The sequence below is a fragment of the Lytechinus variegatus genome, chromosome 10 (genome assembly GCF_018143015.1).
Source record: "Lytechinus variegatus isolate NC3 chromosome 10, Lvar_3.0, whole genome shotgun sequence".
NCBI lineage: Eukaryota > Metazoa > Echinodermata > Echinoidea > Temnopleuroida > Toxopneustidae > Lytechinus > Lytechinus variegatus.
The window spans coordinates 24690732-24717813 of record NC_054749.1 but is presented as its reverse complement, the minus strand read 5'-3'; the positions used below and the strand labels follow the sequence as shown (position 1 = coordinate 24717813).

The 27082-nt window shown below is 38.1% G+C and overlaps 1 protein-coding gene across 1 annotated transcript in view; it reads right to left on the bottom strand.

The window, feature by feature from the left end:
• Positions 1-3010: 3010 nt before the first annotated feature.
• The window catches only part of LOC121422350 (chromosome transmission fidelity protein 18 homolog), a 34509-nt gene continuing 10437 nt past the window's right edge, over positions 3011-27082 (bottom strand). The window contains exons 9-23 of the mRNA XM_041617338.1: positions 15765-15888; positions 14829-14965; positions 14326-14419; positions 13804-13902; positions 12864-12991; positions 11334-11497; positions 10630-10682; positions 9417-9587; positions 8531-8680; positions 7798-7928; positions 5810-5894; positions 5367-5422; positions 4786-4909; positions 4033-4093; positions 3011-3507 (exon numbers count right to left, since the gene is read on the bottom strand). Coding sequence (XP_041473272.1) covers positions 3374-3507; positions 4033-4093; positions 4786-4909; positions 5367-5422; positions 5810-5894; positions 7798-7928; positions 8531-8680; positions 9417-9587; positions 10630-10682; positions 11334-11497; positions 12864-12991; positions 13804-13902; positions 14326-14419; positions 14829-14965; positions 15765-15888 — 1711 coding nt within the window. The 3' untranslated portion in view covers positions 3011-3373. The remainder of the gene's footprint in view (positions 3508-4032; positions 4094-4785; positions 4910-5366; positions 5423-5809; positions 5895-7797; positions 7929-8530; positions 8681-9416; positions 9588-10629; positions 10683-11333; positions 11498-12863; positions 12992-13803; positions 13903-14325; positions 14420-14828; positions 14966-15764; positions 15889-27082) is intronic.

Here is a 27082-nt window from a genome sequence, read left to right as displayed (position 1 = left end):
ACCATTAAAAGTCACATACTGTTTTCGATTGCTTAAATAACTTTTAAACCATACGAGCGCCGAGCCCCTAACACCAAAGGAATACAATTTCGAAAACAATATATTATGATTAAGAGTGTTGAACGCTTTACTCATGCGGCAGGTTTTCCCATTTTATATTGAGCATTCTGGCAAGTTATTCTCTGCGGTAGCTTCTGAGTCAAACATTTTCTTTTTTATAGCCGAAATATCTGAATGTGTCACATCAAGCTTGGCACATACCTTATTGGAGAATTTGCTGAAAGATTTTTTAAGATCCATCATACTGGTTGTAGTCGGGTCCTGCATAGCTGAAGTGTTGGCTGCATGCCTTGCGTAAAATCTGTGTCCGATGTGAAAGGGTCTACCGTTGGAGGGGGTTGGCTTGGTACACTGGTATTTGTAGTACAGATTACGGCTTTGCCAGCTTTTACGGTGTCCTGGCACATTCAGTGACCAGAAAGGCTGTTTCCTGCTGAGAAAACTGTAGCCGTGCTCAATTATCATTACAAAGGGACTTCCTTTTTATTGTGCAGTAGAATCCAAATCAGGCAAAGCATTGTTGATGTTGGTGCAAATGGGTTTTCACCCAGACCCTTTATGTTGTTCCTATTCAATAAATTCATTACTGATTCCCCACACATGTGGTATCAAATAGACTGGAAGGGTTACTCTATCTGACACTGGCACAATAATTATGATTTTTTTTCTATGAGCATGTAAGAAAGTGTAACATTTTTTCTGACTCACTCTGTATTGAAGTGAATACATATTTATAGTAGAATTAGCTAATGTTTGCTGTCCTTGTTTATTTTCAATACATTCCATATATTTCATGCAATATCTCTTCAGGTACCTTTACTCTATCAACATGTATATCCTAGTGCCATTTATACGACACCTAGATAGATCCTTGTAATTTGATTGGTTGTTTGATATCGATCATTCAGCCCATTATACAATGTCAACCGTGCAACTTTAGATCCATTCATCATGCAATTTTGGATCTTTACGATTTTGTCCACTGCACGCGTGCACCATTCGTGTTTGCAGGTTGCATGTACACAATAATCAACAGACCGAACTCGCACTGCATGAGCTTAATTTGCATCTAAAAATTTCATATGAAAAAGAATCTATTTTTATGTGTCTTGTATAAACCAAATAATGAATGTTCTTTTCATTCGTGCAGCGCAGTGGACAAAATAACCTTTCATCTTTCACCTCATGAAGCATTCTGTCCATTGCACTCATAAACATTCATTATGTATATACTATTTTTATCTGAAATAACCAAATGAAGCCAGTGTGAGATTTTGAATATTTATTGTAGAATCGGTATATAGTGAATAAAGTTTATTTGAGAAGAATAAAATCATGTTTGAATGATCATTATTTCATCACAAGTACATATAATAAGAAGGCGTGACAACATGAATTTGTGATTTACATATTAACTTTATGTATGATTGATTAGAAATGTTCTGTACATGTATACAAAATCTTTGAAGAGCTCATGATAATAAAAAAAAAACAATATTGGAATTATAATATCAACAATATATTGACAGTAAAAAAAAATAGAGGAGATACTTAGATTATATAAACCCAAATCTTGGTTCTTTGTCTCCAGAAGTGAAGATAGAGTTCTCAATATACATGTAGTGAGATGCACATCATAATATAATTAACTGTATCAAAACATACAGGTTGTTAGATCAAATGGGAGAGACCATAAGGAGGGGGGTCCTAAAGCTACGCACCACTCACTGCGCATGCAATTTCAATGGCAAAATGCACACTTTCTGTGTGGAACTGTGTAGGCAGTGTGATGAACGATTCCTATTCAATTTTTCTATAGAGGCTGCAATAAATCACTTAATGCAGAGAAAACCAGTAACTATTTGGAATTGGGGTTATTTTCCCTTTACTATCATAGTTTCTTATAATAATAGGAACATATTTCAGAAATTGAGGCACATTGAATACTATTTATTTGCATGATAAAATGAGTGCATAGCTTTCGGACCCCTTCTACATTTATCACTTGTAAACAAAGTGTGTAGCTTTAGGTCCCCCATCATACACATTTCTCCACCCAGCCCCTCACACAGAAATGCAAAGCAACTCCATTTCTATGAATTATTCAATTTATCATGATTAAATACAGTTTTTTCATAAACGGGTTTCTACCACTTACAAAAGAATAATGATGTAATGTTGAAATTCCCATTAAATTTGCTGTTCCGTATCAAACAACACGACACCCCTTTTCCTTGAATAAAGGAAAAAGATGTGAAAATCATCTAGAATGACGTGAGAAAGGTGTTTTTTATGGCCTAAAATAAGTTGAAATGTTCTGAATTTACACTTTTTTTTCTAAGAAGTCGCATTCCTGCATTGCAATGCCCAATTAGCACATTTCAAGGAGTACTTTGAAGATGAAATGAATGGAAAATCAACAGTACTGCTGGTGGTGGAATAATACAGGATTATTGCATTTCTGTCTCTCCAAACTCCATAATTCATAAATGATCATTCATAATTTCATTTTGGGGGGCGAGAAATTTCTTTCAATTTGACACTCCTTTCATTCACGTGGGTTCTCTTTTCATTATACCCAAGTAATGTGCTACAATTGTACCAGTGATTTTTCTTACACTTCTTTATTCCTCATGAGGAATATTGACAAAAGATAGGGGATAGAGAACATAAAAATGTCATAATTCATAACTTATGTTAGAAAAAGATGCTAGTTTGTGGATTTCATCATTATCATACACGAGAGTTCCTAAATTTTGTTAATTTTCCAAACAGCAATGGAGCTGTCATTGTAAGATCTATTACAAAAATGTTGCTTGGATTTCCCCTTCATTTTCTCACCATCATAATCTTGTCTCAAACACATGGAGATTCTCAACAGTTCTTGAATGTTGATGATCATTTGGATAAATTAGGAGGAGCATGTGTAACTGTGCCATCATTTTTTTTAACATTCTCCTTAACCGTTACTGCTTGTTCATCAATCATTAACTCATCTCCATCATTGCTATCATCATCATCACAATGGTGTCTGAACAGCACTTGAAAAGCTAGTGTAAAAGCTATACCACAACTATGTCCTGGATTTCTTTTTTGACCATCGCCTTCATCATCACCATTATCGACATCATCATCATACTTGTGTCTATAGAGTTCTTGAACTTTGAAGGACTCCGAACAGCACTGGAGCAACTAGCATCATAGCTTTACCAAAACGATATCTTGGATTTCTTTTTGACCAGCATTGCTTTTCCATCATTCAATGTCATAATCTTCATCATCGTCATAATCATATCTCAAGCATACACGAGTCTCATAAGAGTTCTTGTATTTTTATGGTCTTTCGGACTGCATTGGAATAACCTGTATTGAAGCTGTACCACAATTGCTTCCTGGTTTTCTTCTTTACTGGTTTGGCTGGTTCAGCCTTGTCACCGTTACTTGCGACTGGATGAGAAAAGAAAAGGAATTTGCAGATTAAGACCTTATTTGGAAGAACTCCAAGATTTTTTTAACTCTATATCGTTACGGAAGATTAATTGAATTGTATCCAATTGAATTATATTGATTTGAATTTTTTTTTATATGAGAAACATTCCCCCATTAATACATTATTACTCTTAATAATTTGGCAACAATTCTCTTCCTGTGTTTTACACATAGTTTAATTTAAAAAAAAATAAAGATGGACATAACATTAATCAAAGCTTAAGACAATATCCAGTTTTATTCAAATAATGCAAATTCAAGCATCTAAATGCTAATAATTAATTTTCATAGCATTACCAACTAAAACTTGAATGACTGAAGACAAACTGCTCACATACAGAAACAGAACAACAAAATGAATTAGAAAGGAGATGAACATTTCCAAGGAATATTTTGCTAATTTTCCATGACTGTAAATAAAAAAAAGAAAATGTACCTCTCTACCAGTAAAAAGACCTATTTTTACTCCGAGGAAGAACTTACTTTCTGTCTTGTTTGGTTCTGGTTTCTTCTCAATTATCCTTCCAAAGAAATCTCTCAATGGCTAGAATTGAAGAGAAAACATAAACCTCAATCTATAAATTGGCCATATCACTAATGGTAATAGCATAATAAACATAATCATTAGTCCTGTTGTACTGAATAAGTCTACCAAGGTTTATTTTATCATACTTCCATGGAGGGTCTGTTGCAAATTCATTCACCCTTGAAATTATTTGAATCCCGCAGTTTAAGTGCTGAAAATATACATTTTGAAATAAAAAGTGAATATCATTTTTTCAATGAGGGTGCAATAAAATTGAAAGTAAAGAGATGACAATTTATTACAATGAAATAAAATATGTTCTATATTTCCATTCCATACTGGATAAAGTTGGAAGCAAAATTTGTCACAGATGAAATTGATAAGGAAAATAATACAAATGCTTAAATCACTAGATCACCATTTGTATTAAGAGGGATCTACAATTGACTATTAACAAAAGGCTCACAATATCTGTCTTGCCTGTGGTAAGTAAAGTCAAATGTTGTTTCAATATTCAATTCCATTTCTGTATTAAATCTTACATATGTGTAGATTACATAAAATCTTATTTTTCATGATCAATACACAACTTACAAACGTAAGTAAATCATAAAAACCTATTTCATACAACACAATGAAAGCAAAACAGCTTTTCTATAAGAAATATGACTTGAATTAAAAATTTGAAAAAAAAATGAATAAAATTTTACCTTTTCATCTTCTTCCTCTGTAGCTACCTTCTTAGGCTGAAGTGTCTGTTTGTGACGTGGTACTGATGATTCAACAGTTGCTTTCTTAGTCTGTGCTGTAAGGTCAGGTTTAGTTGAAGATGGCCTGTGTATACAAGGAACAAAAAGTATATCTCACTTAATCATTCCTGGCTGATGAATCATCTACCGCCTTTTCATTTGATCAGCTTAAATTCTTTAAATTAACGATAGCGATACTTTTTTCTGCATTCTATTTTTTTAATTCTGATCTACATAGAAATAAATGAAAATTTCTACAACAAACAAAAGGTACTGAAAGAATGCAAATTAAGCACATATGTACAAAATTGTTACTCTTTATTCTCATGCATATGCTTTATTGAGCTCTGCATCAATAGTCAATAGCCAGGCCAAAGAATGTGGTAAATTTGTCTGAAATGAAATAATAAATCATGCAAGATGCAGTTTTATTACAAGAATTCAATAATGGAATAGACATACAACCTGGATTTCAATGTTCTTGACTTGTGATGATGTAAGGTTTTTAATATTATTACAAGAAGGCATAAAGGCATACATACTTTTCTGATTTCTCAGCGTTCACTGCTGCTGCCCTTCTCATCTTCTCCAAATCAATCTATAAATGAAAAGAACATGACAGAATATGATTTATTGTTGTGCAAAGCTTAACAAACATGATGAGTGATTAATAAATGGATGGTGGACCATGACAATACCAGTCTAATTGAAGTGAAAACAAGCTCGGCTAAATAATTTACTACTCTATTTTCAAGCCTGGGAGAAGAACTAAGGTGTTATTTCCTGTTTTCAGATTACAAAGAAGCAAAAGAATTTTGTACAGACTGCACAATATATGTATTAAGTGCTGATGTACTAAATTGATCAAAGCTCTGCTAAATTTCATTTTCAAACAAATTGCTCATACAAAAAAACCAAGGGGAAAAATATTTTGATACAAAGCCAAGACAAACTCCAATGTAATAGTCTAGATCCCAGTTCTTACCTCTCTCGCTATGAGCTGCTTGGCTGCATATGTGATCTGACGAACAGGAGGAGAGTCTGAAAACCTTAACACTACCTCCAGATTCCTGATGATAAAGAATAAAACATGCCAACAACATTTAAAGAATATATACATGTACATATATATCATTAACTGCTAAGCATGCATCAGCAATCAAATTTCAATTCAAATAAATTGCCAAATCTCGATGCCAACGTTCTGAAACTTTATATTGTAAGACAGAGAATAGGTAGGGGGTTTTCCTTATTTGTTTTGTATCAATAGCTATAAAAGACAAAAGAGGTTCAAAACCTTCAAGAATACAAACTGTTCTCTTTTATTCACCTACATTAAGTCTTTGTGAAACAAATGAGAATAAGTTGGCAGACTTTGCCTACTTTGACCTTACATACATTGACGTCACAAAATGCATACTTGCGAACTCTAGACGAAAAAAAAGAGGAATCCATTTTTCACGCAGAGTAACGAGCGTGTGACATTTTGCGCAGGAAGGGTGTGGGGTACCCCCCTGCCACGGTTAGAAATTTTTGGAATTTTAAAACATGAAATGGGGGGCTTTCCTTCACTTTTGAAGTGCCTTTTACCTATCCACAAAGAAGAAAAATATCTTAATTTTGTCCCAAAGTAATGAAATATGAAACAGGAAAATCAACAGGATTCATTTCATGAAATTGTACCATATTTTTTTACTTCAAAAACATGTATTTCCATTACAATAATAACTGGATATTTCTCAGAATACTCCTTGTATTTCTAAATAATTTTGGCTTTATTTCACGAAAACAGACTAACAGTCTAAATGCATATGTAACTTACACATGAACTTGTGCAATTGCAAATGCACCGGTACGGTACTCACTAACCCTGGGAGCTCCGACCCGCGAAGCGGGCGGGCCGCGACTGGGCTAGGTACCGTACTCAGTCACTGCCCAGTGCACCCATGCACTGTCTGTATAACGATCGGAATCACAGTCACAACTCACATTCACAATCCAAACGACGCATTGGCGACGGTATCCAGTTTCCACACACTAAATTTGTAATTTTGGCTTCAAAATTTCACAGAAAACTATATCCTTTGGCCATTAATCTGACGATCGTTGAGCTGGATCTTACGTTTCCACACGTACGCACTTGCAGCGCGGTAACCCACGGAGCTCCGGCCCATCGGTAACCCGGCACGGGCCGAAGCTCCCTGGGTTAGCAGCGAGGTATACTCGCGCTCGCGACGTCGCAGCATGCATTGTATTTGCATGTGTTGTCGCTCTAGCTGTGTTTGCACGCGCTTCTGCAATGTGCACGCCATGTGAGATAGGCAAAGTGAAAAACTACGTACAAGAGTGTGTTCAGTTAGTGGAAAAATAATGCTATTTGGGATATCGCGATATTCAGGTGTCCGCAAGCTTCAGATTGATCTAACCTTCGCTCCAGCCATTTTTTCAATATTATCAATGTAAAAATTAATGAAAATCGGAATTCTGGAGTTGATATTCATAATGCGGAATTGGCAATAAAAAATCGGGATGATTCCGCCAAAATTGGAATGGTTGGCAAGTATGCAAATGTCACAAATTTACCCTAAGGCTAAATCAATGATATTCAGATCTTCACATTCTTTAGGAGCAAAATACACTTGCAATCATTTGCAAGTCAATTTTTTATCCTAAAATCAATCACAGGTTCTGCAAGTATAAAATACAATTTGCAGGAGATCGCTGGTTTGCCACTTACAACAGAAAAAGTAAGTTGATTTGCTAGATGTGAAATTGATCTATCTCTAGCAAATTTACAATTGAAATGTGCATTTTAATTGCGAATAATTTTCTTTCACTACTCCCTCTCTCATGTCAGTCAATGACTGTCTATTTCTTAACGGTTAACCAATATGATCTGTTTCAACATATTCGATTTGCCATGCTCAACCGTACAGCATTCCTGCACACAATCAATGACCTGAGTATACTTACGGATCTAGGTTATAGTTGTAGGTGCCTTCTATACTTCTCTCCTGTCTATATGTCAGGTTGTATGCTATCATGGTATCCACTAGCTCTCTTAGTTGCTTCTTCTCAGCTGCACTGAACAGCTGGGTATTGATCTACAAGAGAATGGAGAGAAGAGGGGGATATATGTTAATGAATCTTCTGGCCCGGTTTCATAAAACACCAACTATTTGGTAACTTTTCAATTTCGTAGACTACTATGAAAACCTTTATTTGGATTGGCTGCTTATTTGTTATTACCACAGAACTGGTAGAAAGTAATTCCTTAAAAAGCTGTGTGCGCTATAAACGCCTAGCTTAGCTGGGTAATATAGGAGCGCCTTGAGCACCTAACAAGGTGGATATGTGCGCAATATAAATATCCTATATCATATTATTATTATAAGTTCTATTTTTCTTTAAAACTTTGAAAAGCATACTGAAAACCATTGCTCTTTATTTTCAAAAATCTTATTTCTAGGGGGGAAATCCTATTTAGCGTCACCTTCCCCTTAAAAATCCTACTAAATAGGATAGAATCCTACTAATTGGCAGCTCTGCTTTTGGCATGCTTCTGTCAATTATAGATAAAAGCAAGGGTTTTGGTTCAGAATGTCAGGAATAGGGTTTGGTTTGGGTTTTAAGTTAGGTTCAATGTACAGATACTCCATCTGAGAACAGCACTGGAAATTGTCCCCGAGAATCCCCTGATACTGACCGGTCTGAAGGCAGGTTGTAGGATGATAAGAAGAGGCGGTAGAAGCTCAGTGACGGCCAGCTTCAGGTTGATTCCTCGTCTGATGCTAGGACAGATCTCAGATCGCATTGTCTCAATAAGATTCTGTATCAGCTCCGTCTTTGTCTTGATCTATGGTAGAAAGCACACAACAGCAGGATTGTAAGAGTTGCTAGATTTTAAGTTTAAGTGAAGCTTTCCATGCAAAAGGGGAGCCTAAACTCCAAGTTAGATTCATAGATAACACATGAACATACAAGAGTCACACTGAATTTCAGTAGTTTTAATCTAAAATCACACTGATATCCACCAGTGTTTTAGGACTCGAGTCTGGACTCAAGTGCCAATTTGCAAGACCCGATCTCGGACTCAGACCGCCAGAGGGCGGTGTAGGTGATAGGACTACAGAGTCCGTGGGCGGTAATCTGTATGGAGGTATTGAAACAATATTGTATAAATGAATACTAAGAATATTAATCTCATTATCATCCAGCATTTTAGGACTCAAGTCCTGTCGTGTGGTCAAAGTCCAGACTCTAGTCCTACAGCACTGGTATCTACTTGTCAACATGTAATCAAAATATGATGTCCACTTATAAACATGCATTCAAAAGTCATACTCATGTCCTCGAGTGAGTCAACAAGAACTTAAAGTGTCACATTGATGTCCAAAAGTCAACATGCATTCAAAGAATCAATCTAGCATCACCTACAGTAATCAAAGAGTCAAAGTGATGACCACTCTTGCATTGCATGATGTTCAGTATGTAACATGAAATCAAAGAGTTCAGAAAGACCATTGTAAACATAAACATGAATAAATTACCACAATATAAATATATTTCAATAATTCCACATGTTTCCCTACCTCAAAGACCGAGTTTGGATAGCGTATCTTGGTGTAGGCAACGCAAGCAAACAACATATGGAATGTGAGAGGCACGTAGGGCAGGAATCGACCAAATATATAGTTCTGAGTCTTTGCTATCCTCGTCTGGACAATGTCGGAAAATGTTAACCAATCAGATGCCATGTTGATCTGAGACGAAAGAAAGATTTGTGATTAAAGAATGGCTATGGTATTCTTATACTTTAAGGACAAGTCCACACCAACAAAAAGTTGATTTGAATATTAGGGTTAGGAGAAAAATCCAACAAGCATAACACGGAAAATTTCATCAAAATCGAATGTAAAATAAGAAAGTTATGACATTTCAAAGTTTTGCTTAATTTCACAAATGGTTATATTCACATCCTTGTCGGTATGCAAATGAGGAGACTGATGACATCACTCACTATTTCTTTTGTATTTTATTATGTGAAAAATGAAATATTCCTATTTTCTCCCGTTGTCGTGTGAAACAACAATTAATTCCTCCCTGAACATGTGCCATTAGCATTGTTTAATACTGTATGGTTCAGTCAAGTTGGTCCTTATTGTCAAATCTGTAAAAAATGAAATATTGTATAATTTAAACAATAAAATAACAAAAGAAATATTGAGTGAGGGACATTATACAAAAATGCATGCAGCCGAGTGCATTAGTGGAAATGCAGAGCATGCGAGGTTTCTTTAGATAGGTGCCGCACTGTGCACGAGCCGCAGGCGGCGAGTGCCCAGTGTACACCATCTGAAGAAACCGAGCTTACTCCGCATTTACTTTTACACTCGATAGAGCAACTGCATTATTTGTTTTCTAAAATAGTAAAACAGAAACAAATTCTTAAAAGTTACAGTACATTTATGTTGGACTTCTACCTAATGTTCTGTTTGAGCGTGCAATGTCAATTTTCGTTGCACACCTTTTTGCACTGCCGTGCAATGCACCAAAAAAGTTCCATGTCATGTGAGGCGTATCGGCCAATGAAATGATTTTTACTTTTTATCATATTTTTTTATTCATTTTTTATTTCTCCAGCGTAACTTCATGACCCCATAAGTGAACGAAAATAATCCTTCCAAATTTAATTGTGGTTTTATGCAAATCTGTGTTATTGTATGGAAATGTTCAACAAATTCATATGCAACTTTTGTATCACCATCATCCAAATTTCACAAAAAGAAATATATTCCCACTTACAGCATCCATGTGAGGATCCTTGAATTTGACTTCAAGATAGTTCTCAAAGACACCTAGGAAAAAAAGAAAAGGTGGCTAATAACTATGTCTTTTTTGTTACACACACCCAAAAATATGTTGATGGCTCCTAGGCACATTCATAAAGGTATTCACAAAAGACATGACTTTATGACTTGAAAATTATTTTATTCAAAGATCATCTTTTCACATCTATTTCTATCAGTTAGAGTTGAAATATGACATTCTACATTTAACTGCTTGTTAATATTTGTCAAAATTGAATTCAGCATTTTGTAGGGGTATTTCATAAGAAATTGCAACTGATAATCGTACTTAAAGTCCAAGTTGCAGAATATAATTTTAACTGTCACTGATCAAATCAACTCTAATAATCTTGCTAAATAAGCTTGGAATCATTTGGGTTATACTGAAATAGCTCACATTGCCATTTTTTCCCCTAACATGGTCAGCATCAAAATACTGGACAGAAAACTCCAAATGAGTGGAGATGATGAATAAAATAAATATATATGGGCAAAGTGAGAATCAAGATTATGGTGAAAAAAACTACAAGATAATACATGTGACCATACAGCGCCAAATCCTCTCTGTAAGAGTGCTCAAAGCACATAGAAAGATTTTAAGAACATTTTGGAAGGGCTCAACAGAGATAGAATTTTTATGCATTGAAAATATCAAATTACCTTGCATAAGCTTCTCGTGTTCGCCACATGCCTGTATGACGTGCAGCATATGATGGAAGCGAGCCGTCAGAGACGTCATATCACTGTCAAGCCCCTGCATCGATTCAGAGATGGCTCCTAACCTTTGACCTTGCTTCAGGTCATGTGGATTGGTGTATTGCTTCCTGTAGATATTTATAAAGGAAAAGACAATTTTATATAATGTGTTTCACAGGGATCTGTGTTAGGCCCTTTCCTGTTTTTATTTTACACTTCCATACCTAGTCCACCTAATTTTTTTCACTTGCATGATTTGCAGCTGTTTTCTTTTTTAAAAAGCTACCAATTCTGGGCCAAAAGCTCATATCCAAATTTTATCCCAATAAGAAGGCTAAGCTGAATAGCCTGAAACTGAAGGTGGAGAACTATGACACATTTCCTCCTATCAAGAAACATCATTACAATAAAACATCAATCAGAGATGCTAACTGATAGCTCAAAAAAATCCTGAAAACCCAGGCCGGGGGTCCAGGGGCCTGCCCAGGGCCCCTGGCGGGGTCAAGGGCGAAGCCCCCTGAAGCTGGAACGTTTTCTTATTCTTTAGAGGGCTGAAATCATTAATCTACAGTAGTACATAACAAATAATTAATGACATAATAAACTTCATATCATAGGCAAGAAAGGTGCTCAAAAAAAAAAATCATGTAACCCGTACTCATTACGGTACGGGTTAACCTGCTGCGGGTTAATATGCTGCGGCCAATGGGTGCGACTCGGCCTCGGGACGGGTGTATGTAGCAGCTGGGGTGCCCTTTTTCACTCACTGTACTCATCAACAAGACAATCCTATACTATTGAAAATCCATAAATCACAATTTCTATCAAAATGATGGATAGTTCACACATATGAATTGATGAATACGCACCAGTCCACGCCGATTAGCTGAAATCCCGCGGCAGACAACCAATCACTCACGCAGCAGCAGGCAATTGCAGCCACACCGGGCCGTGCTTCGAGCGGTTCTACCGGGCGATCGCCCGACTGGGATAGCGCTGACACCCGTATCCCTGCAGGGTATAGGGCGGCGTTTGCAACTGCTACAATGTATTGCTCGCGCGTACCGTGCAAGTACAGTACAAGCTAAACTTCATGCTGCGCACAACGCTAATAATTTTCCGTCTGCGCAAATTGGCCATCCAAAATTGAAATTGCGCTCTCCGTAGCGAACTCCGTAACAAGATTTGGAGGGGAAATTTTTACGGATTTCACTTTGACAATCGATTTTTTTTTCCGGAATATTTTTCAGCAAAGGAAAAAATCCGGAATTCCGGAAAAATCCGGAAAATTAGCAACTCTGATCAAAACATGCAAATAAATCTATCTATCTAAAAAGTGAATTTCGATTGTTGGTTGACATTTCACTTGCCTCTTTCGTTTTGAGACATTTTACATTGAATTTTTGAGAATTCTATAGGATCAAACTTAATCATTTGGTTTGGGTTAATAAAAGACATTTTACAGTTAATGGGATCTCACAGGGTCAGACTTACTTCTTTGGTTTGGGTAACTGGAAGAGTTGTTGCCATACAGTGTATAGGCTCTTATGTTGGTCTTTCTGGCCTACATTCAGGGAATGGACTAACCCTAAAGTTACCGGCTTGCCCTGCTGCTGGAGAAACTGTGAGCAAAGAAAGAAAATGAGATGGTGTGCATTCACAAAAGTGTTCTAAGTTAAACTAAAATTTACAGCTGTGGTTCACCTTTGAGAAGCAAACTGATACAGCTCTGCTCTGATTATTATTAGCAATAAAGCTGTTTATCTCAAGAAAGCGAGATAATCCTGAGAGTGGACGTCATGGTTGCCATATTTTGACTGTATTCAATGGGCCAAAAGTCACTTGTTTGGTGCCTTCACTTTTCAACGTAAACAGCTACGATTCCAACAAGGCATTACTTCATTAGATTAACTAGTTATCAAAACATTTAGTAATTGATTATGCAAAAAAAGAGACTGATAATCTTCTTGCCTCAGCAGTATTATGTTTACTAAACCTTTGGGCCCTGACAAACAAAGATTTGTGATGAATTGAGAATATGAAAGGGTGAATCTGATAAGTTCTTAGTTATTGTTCCCAATAAAATGGACATGCAACAATGAACTTGATTGGCAAATGAGCAATAAAACAAATACATTTATCTCCCCAAGACAATTTTTACACCTTTGCTTATAGATAAACTGAATGGGCAATAAACAGACCTACAGGAATTGCAGAATCTAATATTAAAAAAATTAATACATGTAGCTTAAATACCAAACGAATAATAGGAATGGAAATTTTCCTGTGGATATTCAAATGTTCTTTATAACATAAAAACATAAATGCTCAGAAATGACTGATTTCCTTTCTTTTTGGAGTAATAAATTTAACAGGATATAACATTTATTTTTTTCTCTCATTTCCATAATTTCAATAACAGAATATTGATTACTTGTAGGGTATTAAGACAAGATCTGATATCATTATCAGCCTTCTCACATAGAGCCATCAAAGATGTTAGATCAGTCTGAAGATGGTTGTGCTTAGAGATCTGTCAAGAGGAAGAAAATAATAATTTTTAATCAAACTTATGTACATTAAAAAAACATGACAAGATATTTTACTTCTCAAAGAACCTAACTTGTTCTGTAAAGGTACAATAATAAGTTTGTATGGTTGTATAATCAAGTACTAAAGTGTTGTGCAGTCAAGTATAGAAGTTATTTCATTAGAGGATTCATTTCCTACATTACAACTACTAGATGGGACTAAGGATGGACAGCACAGAGCTGTAAACAGGGCTGAAGAAAAAGTGGACTAAAAACAACCAATGATTGATCTGCATTATCAAAGGGAAGTACTTGAAAACATTAATAAAATAATTTTCTGAATTTTCTAGATCCTTAAAATTTGTTCTCAATGGTTCCCAGCTTTCATAGGAGTACTGTTTTATAAGAAAAAAAATCATACATACCGCATACATTCTCTGAGCTAATCTTGCAGCAGCCGTCGGAGGGAAGTGAGTGACATAGGCTACCTGTCGTAATTGCTTCAAGGCCGGGACGTACCTAAAGAAACAATAGGGTTGGAATAACTCATAAAAATAGTAGTGCAGAAATGCACAAATTCTAAAGAGAAGATAAAAACTCATACTATTCTTGCAAAATACAATCTGTTATCAGAATACAGGTCAATGCTATTTTATGTTGCTAACTTCGCATGTGTTTGATGACAAAATCCAACCAAGCAACAAATGGAGAAAACAAACAGGTGTGACAATAGAAATTTCATAAAATTCTGATGTAAAATGAGATAAATATTTTCTAGTTCGCTTTTTGTCACACTTCAAAAGTCTGTTTGTTTAAACAGACTGATAAACCTTTGTGAGATCTTTAATGTTAGTTGGTCACTGACCGAGACAAAAGTGATTTTCTTGAGCCAATGAGTGGACTGATCAAAATTCATTTAAAAACTTACACATCATTACAGATACAGATGATGGGTCGTTTGAGAGGTCCCTGGCCCTTCTTCCGTTTCTTGCCTCCACCTCCTTCTTCGGCTTTGTTTGATTCACTACCTCCTTTAATGACGGACAGCAGACAGTTGATGGCAGCCTGAAATCACATTTAAATAAAGGGATTGTTTTTATTGCCATATTTGCTTTGGTAGATACAATTTGTGATAGAAAAAGCAAAAAAAAAAAATTATTGTCCAGATTGGACCGAGAGGTATAGAAGCTCTCTTTCGGTCCCAACTCCCAATGTCTAACCCTGTGCCAATTCTCGTGTCTCCCAAACTCATCAAGATACGAGTGGATTGGTACTGGGTTAGGGATTGGGAGTCAGGATCTTTCTGTTACCTTTAAAAAAAAAAGAGCTCCCATATATCAAGGTCCAATCTGGACTACATATATCTATACAATGATGCAAACCTTGATTGTGAAAAAAAAAATTCTTTTAATCCTATTTTCAAGCATAAACAACCATTTTTATTTTTAAAAAAAATCATACCCAAAATCATAATTCTTACAAGATTTGAAAATCCTACTTCTTGGGGGAAAGTCCTATTTAGTGTCACATTCTCATTAAAATCCTACTTAAATAGGATAAAATCTTTCTATTTGACAGTGCTGTTAATAGCTAAGCCAGTATTACCAAGGATTGTGGAACAGCACAAATGTCATTAACAATCGATAAGGTACTTGGAATAGTTATTTTCAATACGTGACCATTAACTACAGATAGCTCAAATCGAATATAGCCTTTCCAAGTGTTACCTTATGAAGCATAATGATCAAAGTCAAAGAACAGACCTTCCAACTTTTCAAACTGGTGTTTCGTCCTCTCTATATCTATGTTTTAAAGAAAACATAGACAAAACTATTAAAACAAAAAAATTTGATATTTATTATACCTGGGGTGCGCCATCGATCTCGTCAATGACCAAGCAGTTTGGCCTCTGGTCAGGGGTCAATACAGAGGTCATCTGAATGGACGACAGTAGACGATTCTTGAAGACATCTAAGCTACGGTCATCACTGAAAATCAAAGAAATAAGAAGTGGGAAGAGAATTGGATTATACACTGGACTTGACAAATCAAATCCACATAGAAAGTACAGAAAATTATTGCGTATATAATGGATTTTAAAGACGGCTTGACGATTTAAAATGATTTATTAGCGGGCTAGCAAAATACACATTTTAGTTTGTTTTGATTTTGAAAGGGGGCGTGGTTGCCCGAGAAAGGGCTCGTGACCCGACCCGTAAAGGGCGGGGCAGCGCTTTTTGGCGCCCGCGCCAAAGAATTTGGGCACAATGCCAGACATTTGCCGCGGTTGAGCTATGCGCGGATAAAAGTGCGGGGAATGCTTCATTTTCGTTTTGGCTTTCAATGAAGAGAGATGACGGTGCATGTGTAAAGCGTGCTTACAAAATTTTTTGAAAATTTTCTTTCGGCACTGGCAACTAGAATTGGACACTAGGCCTAGGTGGCGGATATTTCGACATTTGTCTAGCTACCTATACCGGATATCTACACAAAGGATTCATACTTTTATTGGATTATACAGACGCTGATTTCAGTTTTTTACTGTCTTCAGACTTCAGCCTCAGGAATTGTTGCCGTAGAACTAAGACTAAGTTAGCTGTGCCGATTTGTGGACCTAAAAGATTCAGTTTGCAACTTCAGGATTGAATTTTTTCTTGGCGGTTCGCTTGATTGAACTTTGGAGGTGATTGCATCCAGGATTCATTGGACTTGGGCTGGGTGACGGAGCTTCGAGTCTAACTCTAGTTTCGCGAGTTGATCATGCCAAAGGTTAAGGCCAAGAAAATAACGACCGCAGGTGCGAGGAAGGGAGATGACACACCGAAGAGGAGGCCGGGTCGGCCGAGAGGTCCACGGGCGACGTCAACCCCCGCAAGTGTGGATCTGGGGCTGGGAGGCGGCAACAACGGGCCAGGAAGGAGCGGTGAGTTAAATCCCTCTCAGTCTCAAGTTGTCGATGTTGATGAAAAAAGTGGTAGGCCTAGGTCTAAAGTTAGTGATAAAATGGCAGAGCTAGATCTAGATCTAGTGGGGCGGGAAGGCCAGGCGCCCGTGGGCAGATCTATTGCTTGGCATGAGATAGTAGCACAGGAGTCGGATACCGGTAGCTCGGGGCAGGCTCAGCCAGCAGTTTCAGTGCCGGCGCGGTCGGCAGGGGTAGCCGAAGATCTAGGCCTAGATCTAGTGGAGGTCGGTGTTGAGAGATCTGAGCCCCAGGCGCCTAGGCTTTCTGCCGTGTTGGGGGCACCGGAACCATTTATTAGCGCATGCGACCCACTAGGTGTGGAAGTGGCTATCTCACTGAAGGAAAAAATTTGGGCAAGTGAATATATAGATTTGGGAGTGCTCCTTAAGCATAATAATGCACGTGATGAGTTTGGGGCCTTGAGTGTAGGTGACACCACTTTGAGTTTGTGTCAATCGGGATCTGGCCTTGGTTTGCAACTTCAACCTCAATCAAAGGCTAAGAAAATCATGTCGGTAGAGCAGTGGACTTCGGTGTTTCTAGTATTTGCCTCAATTTACGCTGAGAAGCACATGGAAAGGAGCAGGGAGCTCATGAAATATATGGATTTGATAAGGCATGCAGCCCGTGCGTTTGCAGGTTATGGCTGGCGTGACTATGACACTCAGTTTAGGAGCAAGCAGGCGCGTTTACCCGGGCGATCCTGGGCGAGCGTCGACGCCGAGTTGTGGTTGATGCTGGTGGCCTCTAATGGTCCGCGGCAGCGCCACAATTTACCCCATGCCCCTCGCCATCAGTTCTACAGAGGGGAGTACGGCGCGAAAAAATCTTTTCCCTTCGGAGGAAAGGGACCCGGAGCCAATGGCACACCCAGCCGAGGCGTGTGCTTTGCCTTTAATAGAGGCAAGTGCATGCGAGGCAAAGCTTGCATCTATGAGCACAAGTGTTCCCGCTGCCAGGCGACAGGTCATGGGGCTAAGCAGTGTAGCCAAGGGCGGGCCGGTTCCAGTCCCGCTGGCAGTAAATAGGTCTACGGCTAGTGCGGTGTCGTCTATTGCTCCGACCCCTATTAAGTTAGCACGTTTGGTGCCCATGTTAGCTACTTATCCTAATCAGGAGCATGCTCAGTGCTTGTATAATGGTTTTAAGTTTGGTTTTTCATTACATTTTGAAGGGGACAGGGTCCCATTGGTTGTTAAAAACCTGAAATCAGCATTCGAGCACATGGATGCGTTGAAAAAGAAATTGAGGGATGAAATAGACTTAGGTAGGATAGTTGGGCCTTTTGTTGTTCCTCCCTTCGAGAATATGAGGTGTTCACCAGTGGGGTTGGTGCCCAAAAAGGCCCCAGGGGAGTTCCGTATGATTCAACATTTATCGGCACCCAGGGGAAATTCAGTTAATGATGGCATACCGGAGGGGCAGTGTACAGTAACATATTCGTCCTTTGATTCGGCGGTAGATATTGTGACGCAATTGGGGCGGGGTGCCCTTATGGGAAAGACTGACATTAAGTCAGCTTTCAGGCTCTTGCCTGTTCACCCAAAAGATTTTGAGTTGCTTGGGATGTATATAGATGGTCGTTACTATTTTGATCGTTGTTTGCCGATGGGCTGCGCAGTTTCTTGTTCCACTTTTGAATGTTTTAGTACTTTTTTAGAGTTTTGCGCGAGAAAAGTTGCGAAGTCGCAAAATATTGTCCATTATTTAGATGATTTCTTTTTTGCAGGCGGCCCTGCCTCGGAGGATTGCAGGCGGGCAATGCATTGTTTTGAAGCAATTTGCGAACGATTTGGGGTGCCCATAGCGCGAGAAAAAACGGAAGGCCCGACCACACAGTTGTCATATCTTGGGCTGGTAATAGATAGCGTTTCTCAGCAGGTTCGGGTACCGGAGGACAAAATTGAGAAATTAGTAGGGAAATTAAATTGGGCGGTACAGAAACAAAAAATTTCCCTAAGAGACATTCAGTCGATTGTAGGTAGTCTAAACTTTGTATGTAAGGCAATTGCTCCAGGGCGAGCATTCATGAGACGGCTCATTGACTTAACTAAGAGCGTTAAGCGTCCTTTTCACATGGTTAGGTTGACGAGAGGGGCTAAGGCTGACTTGCGGGTTTGGTTGGAGTTCTTGGCACATTTTAATGGTCAAGTTTTCTTCCGGGCTCCAGGCTGGTTTGGAAGCGAGGAAATTCAGTTTTTCACTGATGCGGCGGCTGGCATTGGTTTTGGAATTTTCTTTGGAGGCAGGTGGGCTCAATCCAGGTGGCCTGCTGATTTCCAGGCCGATAGGAGGTCTATAGCTTTTTTAGAGCTATTCCCTATTTGGGTAGGCTTGGAGATTTGGGGCATGGAGCTAAAGGACAAGAATATATTGTTTAATTGTGATAATCAGGCCGTGGTGGCAGTACTTAACAAGCAGTCGGCGCTATGCCCTGATATTATGGTTTTGGTGAGGAAGGTGGTGATTATATGTTTAAGCAATAATATAGTGTTGAGGGCTAGGCATGTACATGGATGTGATAATGGTATAGCTGATGCACTATCTCGATTTCAGATGCCGAGGTTCCATGCGTTAGCACCGGGGGCCGCCCGGGAGGGCGTGGAGGTTCCAGTCCGTCTTTGGAAGAGCTGGCTATCGAGAGAAGTCGACTGCTGATGGCTTCTAGGGCAGCTCGAACACACACAACTTACTCTATTGCCTTGGGGGCATACGTGAAATTTTGTAAAGTGTACGGATACGACCCCCAGCTACCCCCTAATGTAGAATGGGTGGCGCAGTTCATTTCTTATTTATCCTTTATGGGATATGCAGGGTCTACTATTCAAACATACATATCTGGGTTGGCATTTTATATGAGTTCATCTGGGCTAAAGGATGTGACCAAAAGTTTTGTGATTACAAGGTTAATTGAAGGGTGTAGGCGAAGTACTTTGAGAAGAGATGCTAGGCATCCAATCACATTGTCTGTGTTAAATAGAATGCTCGCCTACTTGAGGCATGTTTGTGGTAGTCATTACGATGTTTTGATGTACTCTGCTGCTTTTTCAGTGGCATTTTATGGTTTGTTGAGAGTTAGTGAGTTGACAGTAGAGTCCAGGCATAGATGCGAGTCTATTCTGCAGCACACAGATGTTAGGGTAACTGGCGATGCACCGCATCGCAGGGTGGAATTATTCCTAAGGAAGTCAAAGACTGACCAGCGGGGAAATGGGTGCACCATTTCGATACCAGAGTTGGGGACAGTTAGCTGCCCTGTGATGGCGGTTATTCGTTATTTAGAAATCCGCCCAAAGAATGGTGGAGCCTTCTTTTGTTCATATGGTGCTCTCCCGCTAACTAGGCGTGAATTTGGAAACATGATAAAACGATGTTTGACATACGGGGATATGCCGGCGGCAATGTTTTCATCGCATTCCTTTCGTATTGGGGCGGCTACGACCGCTGCCATGGCCGGTTGCTCGGATGAAGAAATCCAACGCATGGGGCGTTGGGTTTCGAGTGCACATCGGAGATATATAAGACTCGACATGGTTAAGTAAAAAAAAAAAAAAAAAAAAAAAAAAAAAAAAAAAAAAAAAAAAAAAAAAAAAAAAAAAAAAAAAAAAAAAAAGAAAGAAAATATATATGAAATGATGATTTTAGGTTATTTGACATTTTGACCAAAATCAGGTGTAAGTTATCTTCCAATAATGTCACAACGCGTTTACTTTACACGAGGACATGTGCTTTAATCAAAGCCGTGGCCGATGGGTTGTTGGATATTTGGGTGTATAATTCTCAATATATCTGCTTACATGGTATTGTTTTATTTTATTCAGCCCTATTCAGAAGCAGGGTGGTATGTTCAGTGCCAAGAGGCCTGTTTACAAAGGAGCCCTTGTTACAGTATACATTATACATTATACATTATGCATCATATATTATACATTATACATTATACATTATTACATTCTTTATACAAAATGAAGAAAGAGATGGTACTATATTGATGGGAATGTGTTTATACGTTATACATTATACATTATACCTTATACATTTTACATTATACATTATACCTTATACATTTTACATTATACATTATACATTATTATAAATTGATTGGAATGTGCTCAGACATTATACATTATACATTATTATATATTGGTTGGAATGTGTTTATACATTATACATTATTACATTATACAAAAGGAAGAAAGGGATAGTACTATATTGATTGGAAGGTGTTTGGAACATCAGATTGATCATAACGACCCCCCCCCCCCCCCCCCTGTACATGTTGATATCGATATACATGTATCATCGAAATAACTCTGGGCTTAATATTGAATGAGTAAGTGAGGGTTTAATGATATCACACAATTACGAGCATTCTGCTTTTTAGAGAGAATGTTACAACGGTATAATGACGTGTTTAATATCAATGCTTTCAGGATTAAGGGGAGGGGTCAAAAATGTGATTACATACATTGTATCTTGGAGGGGAAAACCCCGTGATGAAGGGGTGGTGAAGGGTAGCAGACCTTTCAGGGGAAAATTTTCATACTTCAAAATTCTGCCCAGCCCTCTTTTCTTGTTTTCTATTACAGGACCTGTGGTGTGGATCATAGGGGACTCGATAGTGTTTTGGGCACATCGCAGGGCGAAGAACACCGGCGAGGCTGACCTTGGACTTGGAACGTCGGTCCGTTGGTTGGGAAAAAGGGGGCTACGAATTGAAGGGGTAAGCGATTGGTTAGATAAGATGGGTCGGAGTGAACCAAAGCCTTCAGTATTAGTATTGCATGTAGGAACGAATGACATTGAGGCACTGTCCAAGAAGAAGCTGGCTAGTTTGACGTATAGACTTTTTGACGCCAATAAGGACAAATTTCAAATAGTGTGGTCGGACATTTTGGAGAGGGTTTGGTACCCCGCTGGCTGTACAGGAGATCAAGGTAAATTGGACTTAAAGAGAAGGGCGGCCAATAGGTACGCCAAGGCTTTAGCTGCAAGATTTCATGGTAAAGCCATACCGCATCCATCAATATCCCATAATGACATTTCGCTGTACAGAACTGATGGCCTACATCTGGCCGATGAAGGGTTGGACAGATTTATCAGTGAGTTAAAAGTTGGTCTTTCATATCTTCGTTGAGTATGTATTTATACATTTTACCTTAGTCGCTCCGGCGTGACCGACTCCAGACCGTCCGATCCGATAGTATGAATAAAGGTTTTGGCTGGTCTGGAGCCGGTTTCACCAGTGTGTCTATGTTTTCATAATGTATCATTTGTTGTTATTTAGCTGCTCATGCATTTACGTTCAATGTATGCATGCATTAAATCATGTTGGGGTCAGTTATGGATAACCTAGATATACATTGTAATGGAGGAATGAGCAATGTTCCCTGGTACCCCCCCCCCCCCCCCCTGGTAAAAGCACTAAGGATAATAACGTTGGTGAATACTAGTAGAATGATCCTGTAATGGTTGCTAAGATTTATTGAATATCTTGGTAGATACGAGTAAAATTTTGACGTGTTTGTTGGCGGTCGATCATATATAAATAAATTATATATTCTCGTTTGGCGGTAATTTGGCAATTAGGCCACCTGAAACACGTATTTTCCAAGAATAATTGGGTATTTCTGGTCATGCCAGGGCAGGCATGTGGATTTTAATCAATTATGTTATGTTATTATGTAAGTTGCAGGTCCCCACTCGTTACCTAGGTGAGGGGGACCTATTTGTACATACAAATGTTTGAGAACGCTGTTAAACTGAAATAATTGTGTCATGCTTAAAGTTTAATCTTAGCTTGACCTGATCTTAAAGGCGGGCAGGCTGGTCTATAGTCATGGGCATTCATATATCTCTATATGCTATATTTATGTCATCTGTAATCCACCGATAGCTCATAATTAATAGCTGTGCTGGGATTCCGGTCCGGCTAGCAGGGAACCAGTGGGAAAACAGCCATGAATTTTAAACATTGAAGAACTTACGAGGGGGGCCTTCTAGCCGGGGGTTTAACCCCTCTCCGAGGAGCTTATTAAACAAGGGTATCGGTTGGTTACAGACATTATCGGTATATGTATATGTGATGATATTCATACACTGTACACAAAAAGCAGAATTGGTAAAGATGCACATTCATCTCTATTTTCATTAAAGCCACGACAAATCGCAATTCACTTGTTCTTGTTGTTTTGTTAGCCGTGAATAATGGATTTTAAAGACGGCTTGACGATTTAAAATGATTTATTAGCGGGCTAGCAAAATACACATTTTAGTTTGTTTTGATTTTGAAAGGGGGCGTGGTTGCCCGAGAAAGGGCTCGTGACCCGACCCGTAAAGGGCGGGGCAGCGCTTTTTGGCGCCCGCGCCAAAGAATTTGGGCACAATGCCAGACATTTGCCGCGGTTGAGCTATGCGCGGATAAAAGTGCGGGGAATGCTTCATTTTCGTTTTGGCTTTCAATGAAGAGAGATGACGGTGCATGTGTAAAGCGTGCTTACAAAATTCCCACCTCCTCCCCATTACCATCCTCTAGTTATAATTAAGGGGGATGTTGACATATATATCGTGGGGGGATTCTTGCATATTATGGATATTGGTTGTGTATTTATTGTACTTGTGCATTCTTAATGTTATTTTGTTTATTTAGTTTTTGTTTGCAAGGAAGAAGTCAATTCGAAATTACTATGAAGCAGGTTATGCCTCAAACGTTCATGTGAGTTGTCATAAAAATCCAAGTTATGGATGGTTATAGAAAAAATCTGGGGATTGAAATTATAATTTTCTCAGGTCATTTGAGAAGAAATGTTTATGAATTCATAATTTCTATGTATGTTTTATTTTCCTCTACCATGAGCATTATATATGAAGAAATGTTTGATAAGATTGCATAGGCTTCATTTCAGATAAAGTTATTTCTCGGGTCTGCATCGGACTCCTTAGGAATTAGACGGAAGTATTGTCCCAATTTTTAGTCTTCTTCATGTTCAGCCGCATGTTCAGGTCTTTAGGCGTAGTATGTTGGTATACTTATGTGAATTTGTATGGTAATTTTGTCATGGTGTATTTATTATTAATACTGCCCACCTTTGGTATAGGAAGCAGCTCACGCATCAGTCAGATTTGAGTTATGGTTTTTAAATATCTGTTGTGTGCTGCCCGTTCAGGCAGAAATTGTGAAGAAATGATCGTTTTGGGGAAAGATATTGAAGAAAATATTATTTAGTTTAATTGCATTGATGTATATGTTAATGACGAACACACATTGGTCATTTACAACGAGTGATACTTTCGTACCTTGCTTCCCTTTGCCAGAGTATGGCCATATTAGTGAATTTCGTTTGGTGAAACAAATTTCTTTCTGAATTCAATTTCCTTTATTAAAGTTCCTTTAAGGGGCTCAATATTTTCAGTGGGATGAAAATTGGATACCTATAGTTGGCTTGAATACCAGCAGTAGTTGATCTTGGCAAAGTGTGTTTAGGGGGGGGGGGGGGGGTACAAGTACTTTTGCATTTATATTTTCCAGGGAAGTTGTATTTGTTGAATCTATATGATACTCTATAATGAATGGCGTATGAAGTAGTTGGAGGGTGATGGTATACTTTTCATGGTTAATTTCAGAATCTAGGCAGAGCCTAGGCTGATAGAAGAGCGTAACACGAATCCAAATTCGAGGGTGTTTGACCTGGTCGCACACCAATCCTAACAACGATCGTCGTGCATAAGTGGGCCGTAAGGGAATTTTATCCTCCTGTCCTATTTTGGCCAGTGGGCAGGCGGGTTTTCGCCCTTACTCGTTTTTGGGAGGAGTGTTGACGCCTTGTGTGTTGTTGAAAAACAAGCAGTTGAAGTTCTGGGGGCATGATTTCAGTAAGAGGCGCATTATTAAAGTACCTCCTTTTTTCCTTTCCATGCCAGGGCAGGCATGTGGATTTTAATCAATTATGTTATGTTATTATGTAAGTTGCAGGTCCCCACTCGTTACCTAGGTGAGGGGGACCTATTTGTACATACAAATGTTTGAGAACGCTGTTAAACTGAAATAATTGTGTCATGCTTAAAGTTTAATCTTAGCTTGACCTGATCTTAAAGGCGGGCAGGCTGGTCTATAGTCATGGGCATTCATATATCTCTATATGCTATATTTATGTCATCTGTAATCCACCGATAGCTCATAATTAATAGCTGTGCTGGGATTCCGGTCCGGCTAGCAGGGAACCAGTGGGAAAACAGCCATGAATTTTAAACATTGAAGAACTTACGAGGGGGGCCTTCTAGCCGGGGGTTTAACCCCTCTCCGAGGAGCTTATTAAACAAGGGTATCGGTTGGTTACAGACATTATCGGTATATGTATATGTGATGATATTCATACACTGTACACAAAAAGCAGAATTGGTAAAGATGCACATTCATCTCTATTTTCATTAAAGCCACGACAAATCGCAATTCACTTGTTCTTGTTGTTTTGTTAGCCGTGAATAAATCACAGATTAGCAAGGGGAAGTGGTTAGGTCTTTTAATGCATTGTCATTGATTTTCCAAGGTTTGAGTCAAAGAATAATAAACTTGGGTCATACATGAATCGAATGTTGACATAAACACTTTAATATATGTAGCATTTCAATTCTCCTTTCTTTACATTCATACAGTATATATTTGGTAACATTCATTATCAAAAGTATAACTCTCATCAGTCCTTCACGTTTATAATTTCGTGGAGCTCAATAAAGCACCTTATTTTCCTTATTTTTTGAGGAGCTCAATTTGAGCTCCTCAGAATCACTCTCCGTGAGGAGCTCAAATCAATTCATTACAATACATGTATGATAATTGTAGATTTTTCTTAACATCATATAAATGCAATAGCTGTGTTAGCTATAATTAATCCGTGGTGAAACTAGGCCTGGTCAATACGTTTACAATTACAAGATGTCGTACACGCTCCTGCTAAAAAAAAATAATAAAATAAAAAAAAATTGCTAAAATTTCACATTTTACATCTTTCAATCCATGAAATGGCCTTCTTTTTTCCATAATTCCTTGAAATTACTTTGATTTATTTGAAAACTATCAGAAAAATGAAGAATATTCACCTCTTTCTCGACTCTGATTTGAACTTACCTTGGTAAATATTGTAGTCCCACATGTAGACTTCCATGGTGTTGCCATGAAAATCTACATATGGGACTGCAATATTTTCAGAGTTTAAAGGTCAAGTCCACCTCAGAAAAATGTTGATTTGAATCAATAGAGAAAAATCAGACAAGCACAATGCTGAAGATTTCATCAAAATCGGATGTAAAATAAGAAAGTTATGACATTTCAAAGTTTCGCTTATTTCTAACAAAATAGTTATATGAACGAGCCAGTTACATCCAAATGAGAGAGTCGATGATGTCACTCACTATTTCTTTTGTTTTTTATTGTTTGAATTATACAATATTTCAATTTTTACGAATTTGATAAGGACCTCCTTGCCTGAAGCACAAAATGTTAAAATAATGGAATTCCACGTGTTCAGGGAGGAATGAAACTTCATTTCACATGACAATGACGAGAAAATAAAAATATTTCATATTTCAAACAATAAAAAACAAAAGAAATAGTGAGTGAGTGACATCATCGACTCTCTCATTTGGATGTAACTGGCTCGTTCATATAAACTGTTTTGTGAAATGAAGCGAAACTTTAAAATGTCATAACTTTCTTATTTTACATCCGATTTTGATGAAATTTTCAGTGTTATGCTTGTTGAATTTTTCTCTATTTATTCAAATCAAGTTTTTGTTGGGGTGGACTTGTCCTTTAATTAAAATCAGAGTCGGGAAAGAGATGAATATTGTTCAATTTTCTGATAGTTTTCAACTAAATCAAAGTAATTTCAAGTAATTATGGAAAAAATAGGCCATTTCATGGATTTAAAGATGTGAAATGTGAAATTTTAGCAATTTTTTTTCTTTTCTTTTTTTTTAGGAGCACAATTTTTTTCTCTCCTTATTTTTCTTAGGAGCGCGGTAGGAGCGCCGGCGCGATCGCGCCCCTCAAAAATGAAGGTCTGTCTCATTAGTAAATTCCATATTTAGCTTTAGCTCGGCAGCCTTACTGTGCACAAGCATTTCAAGGAATAATTTCCTGCCAGGTACCCATTTTACTTCACCTGAATGAAATATCCTTTTGAAAATAAAATATCACTTCACATCTCAATTAATTACTG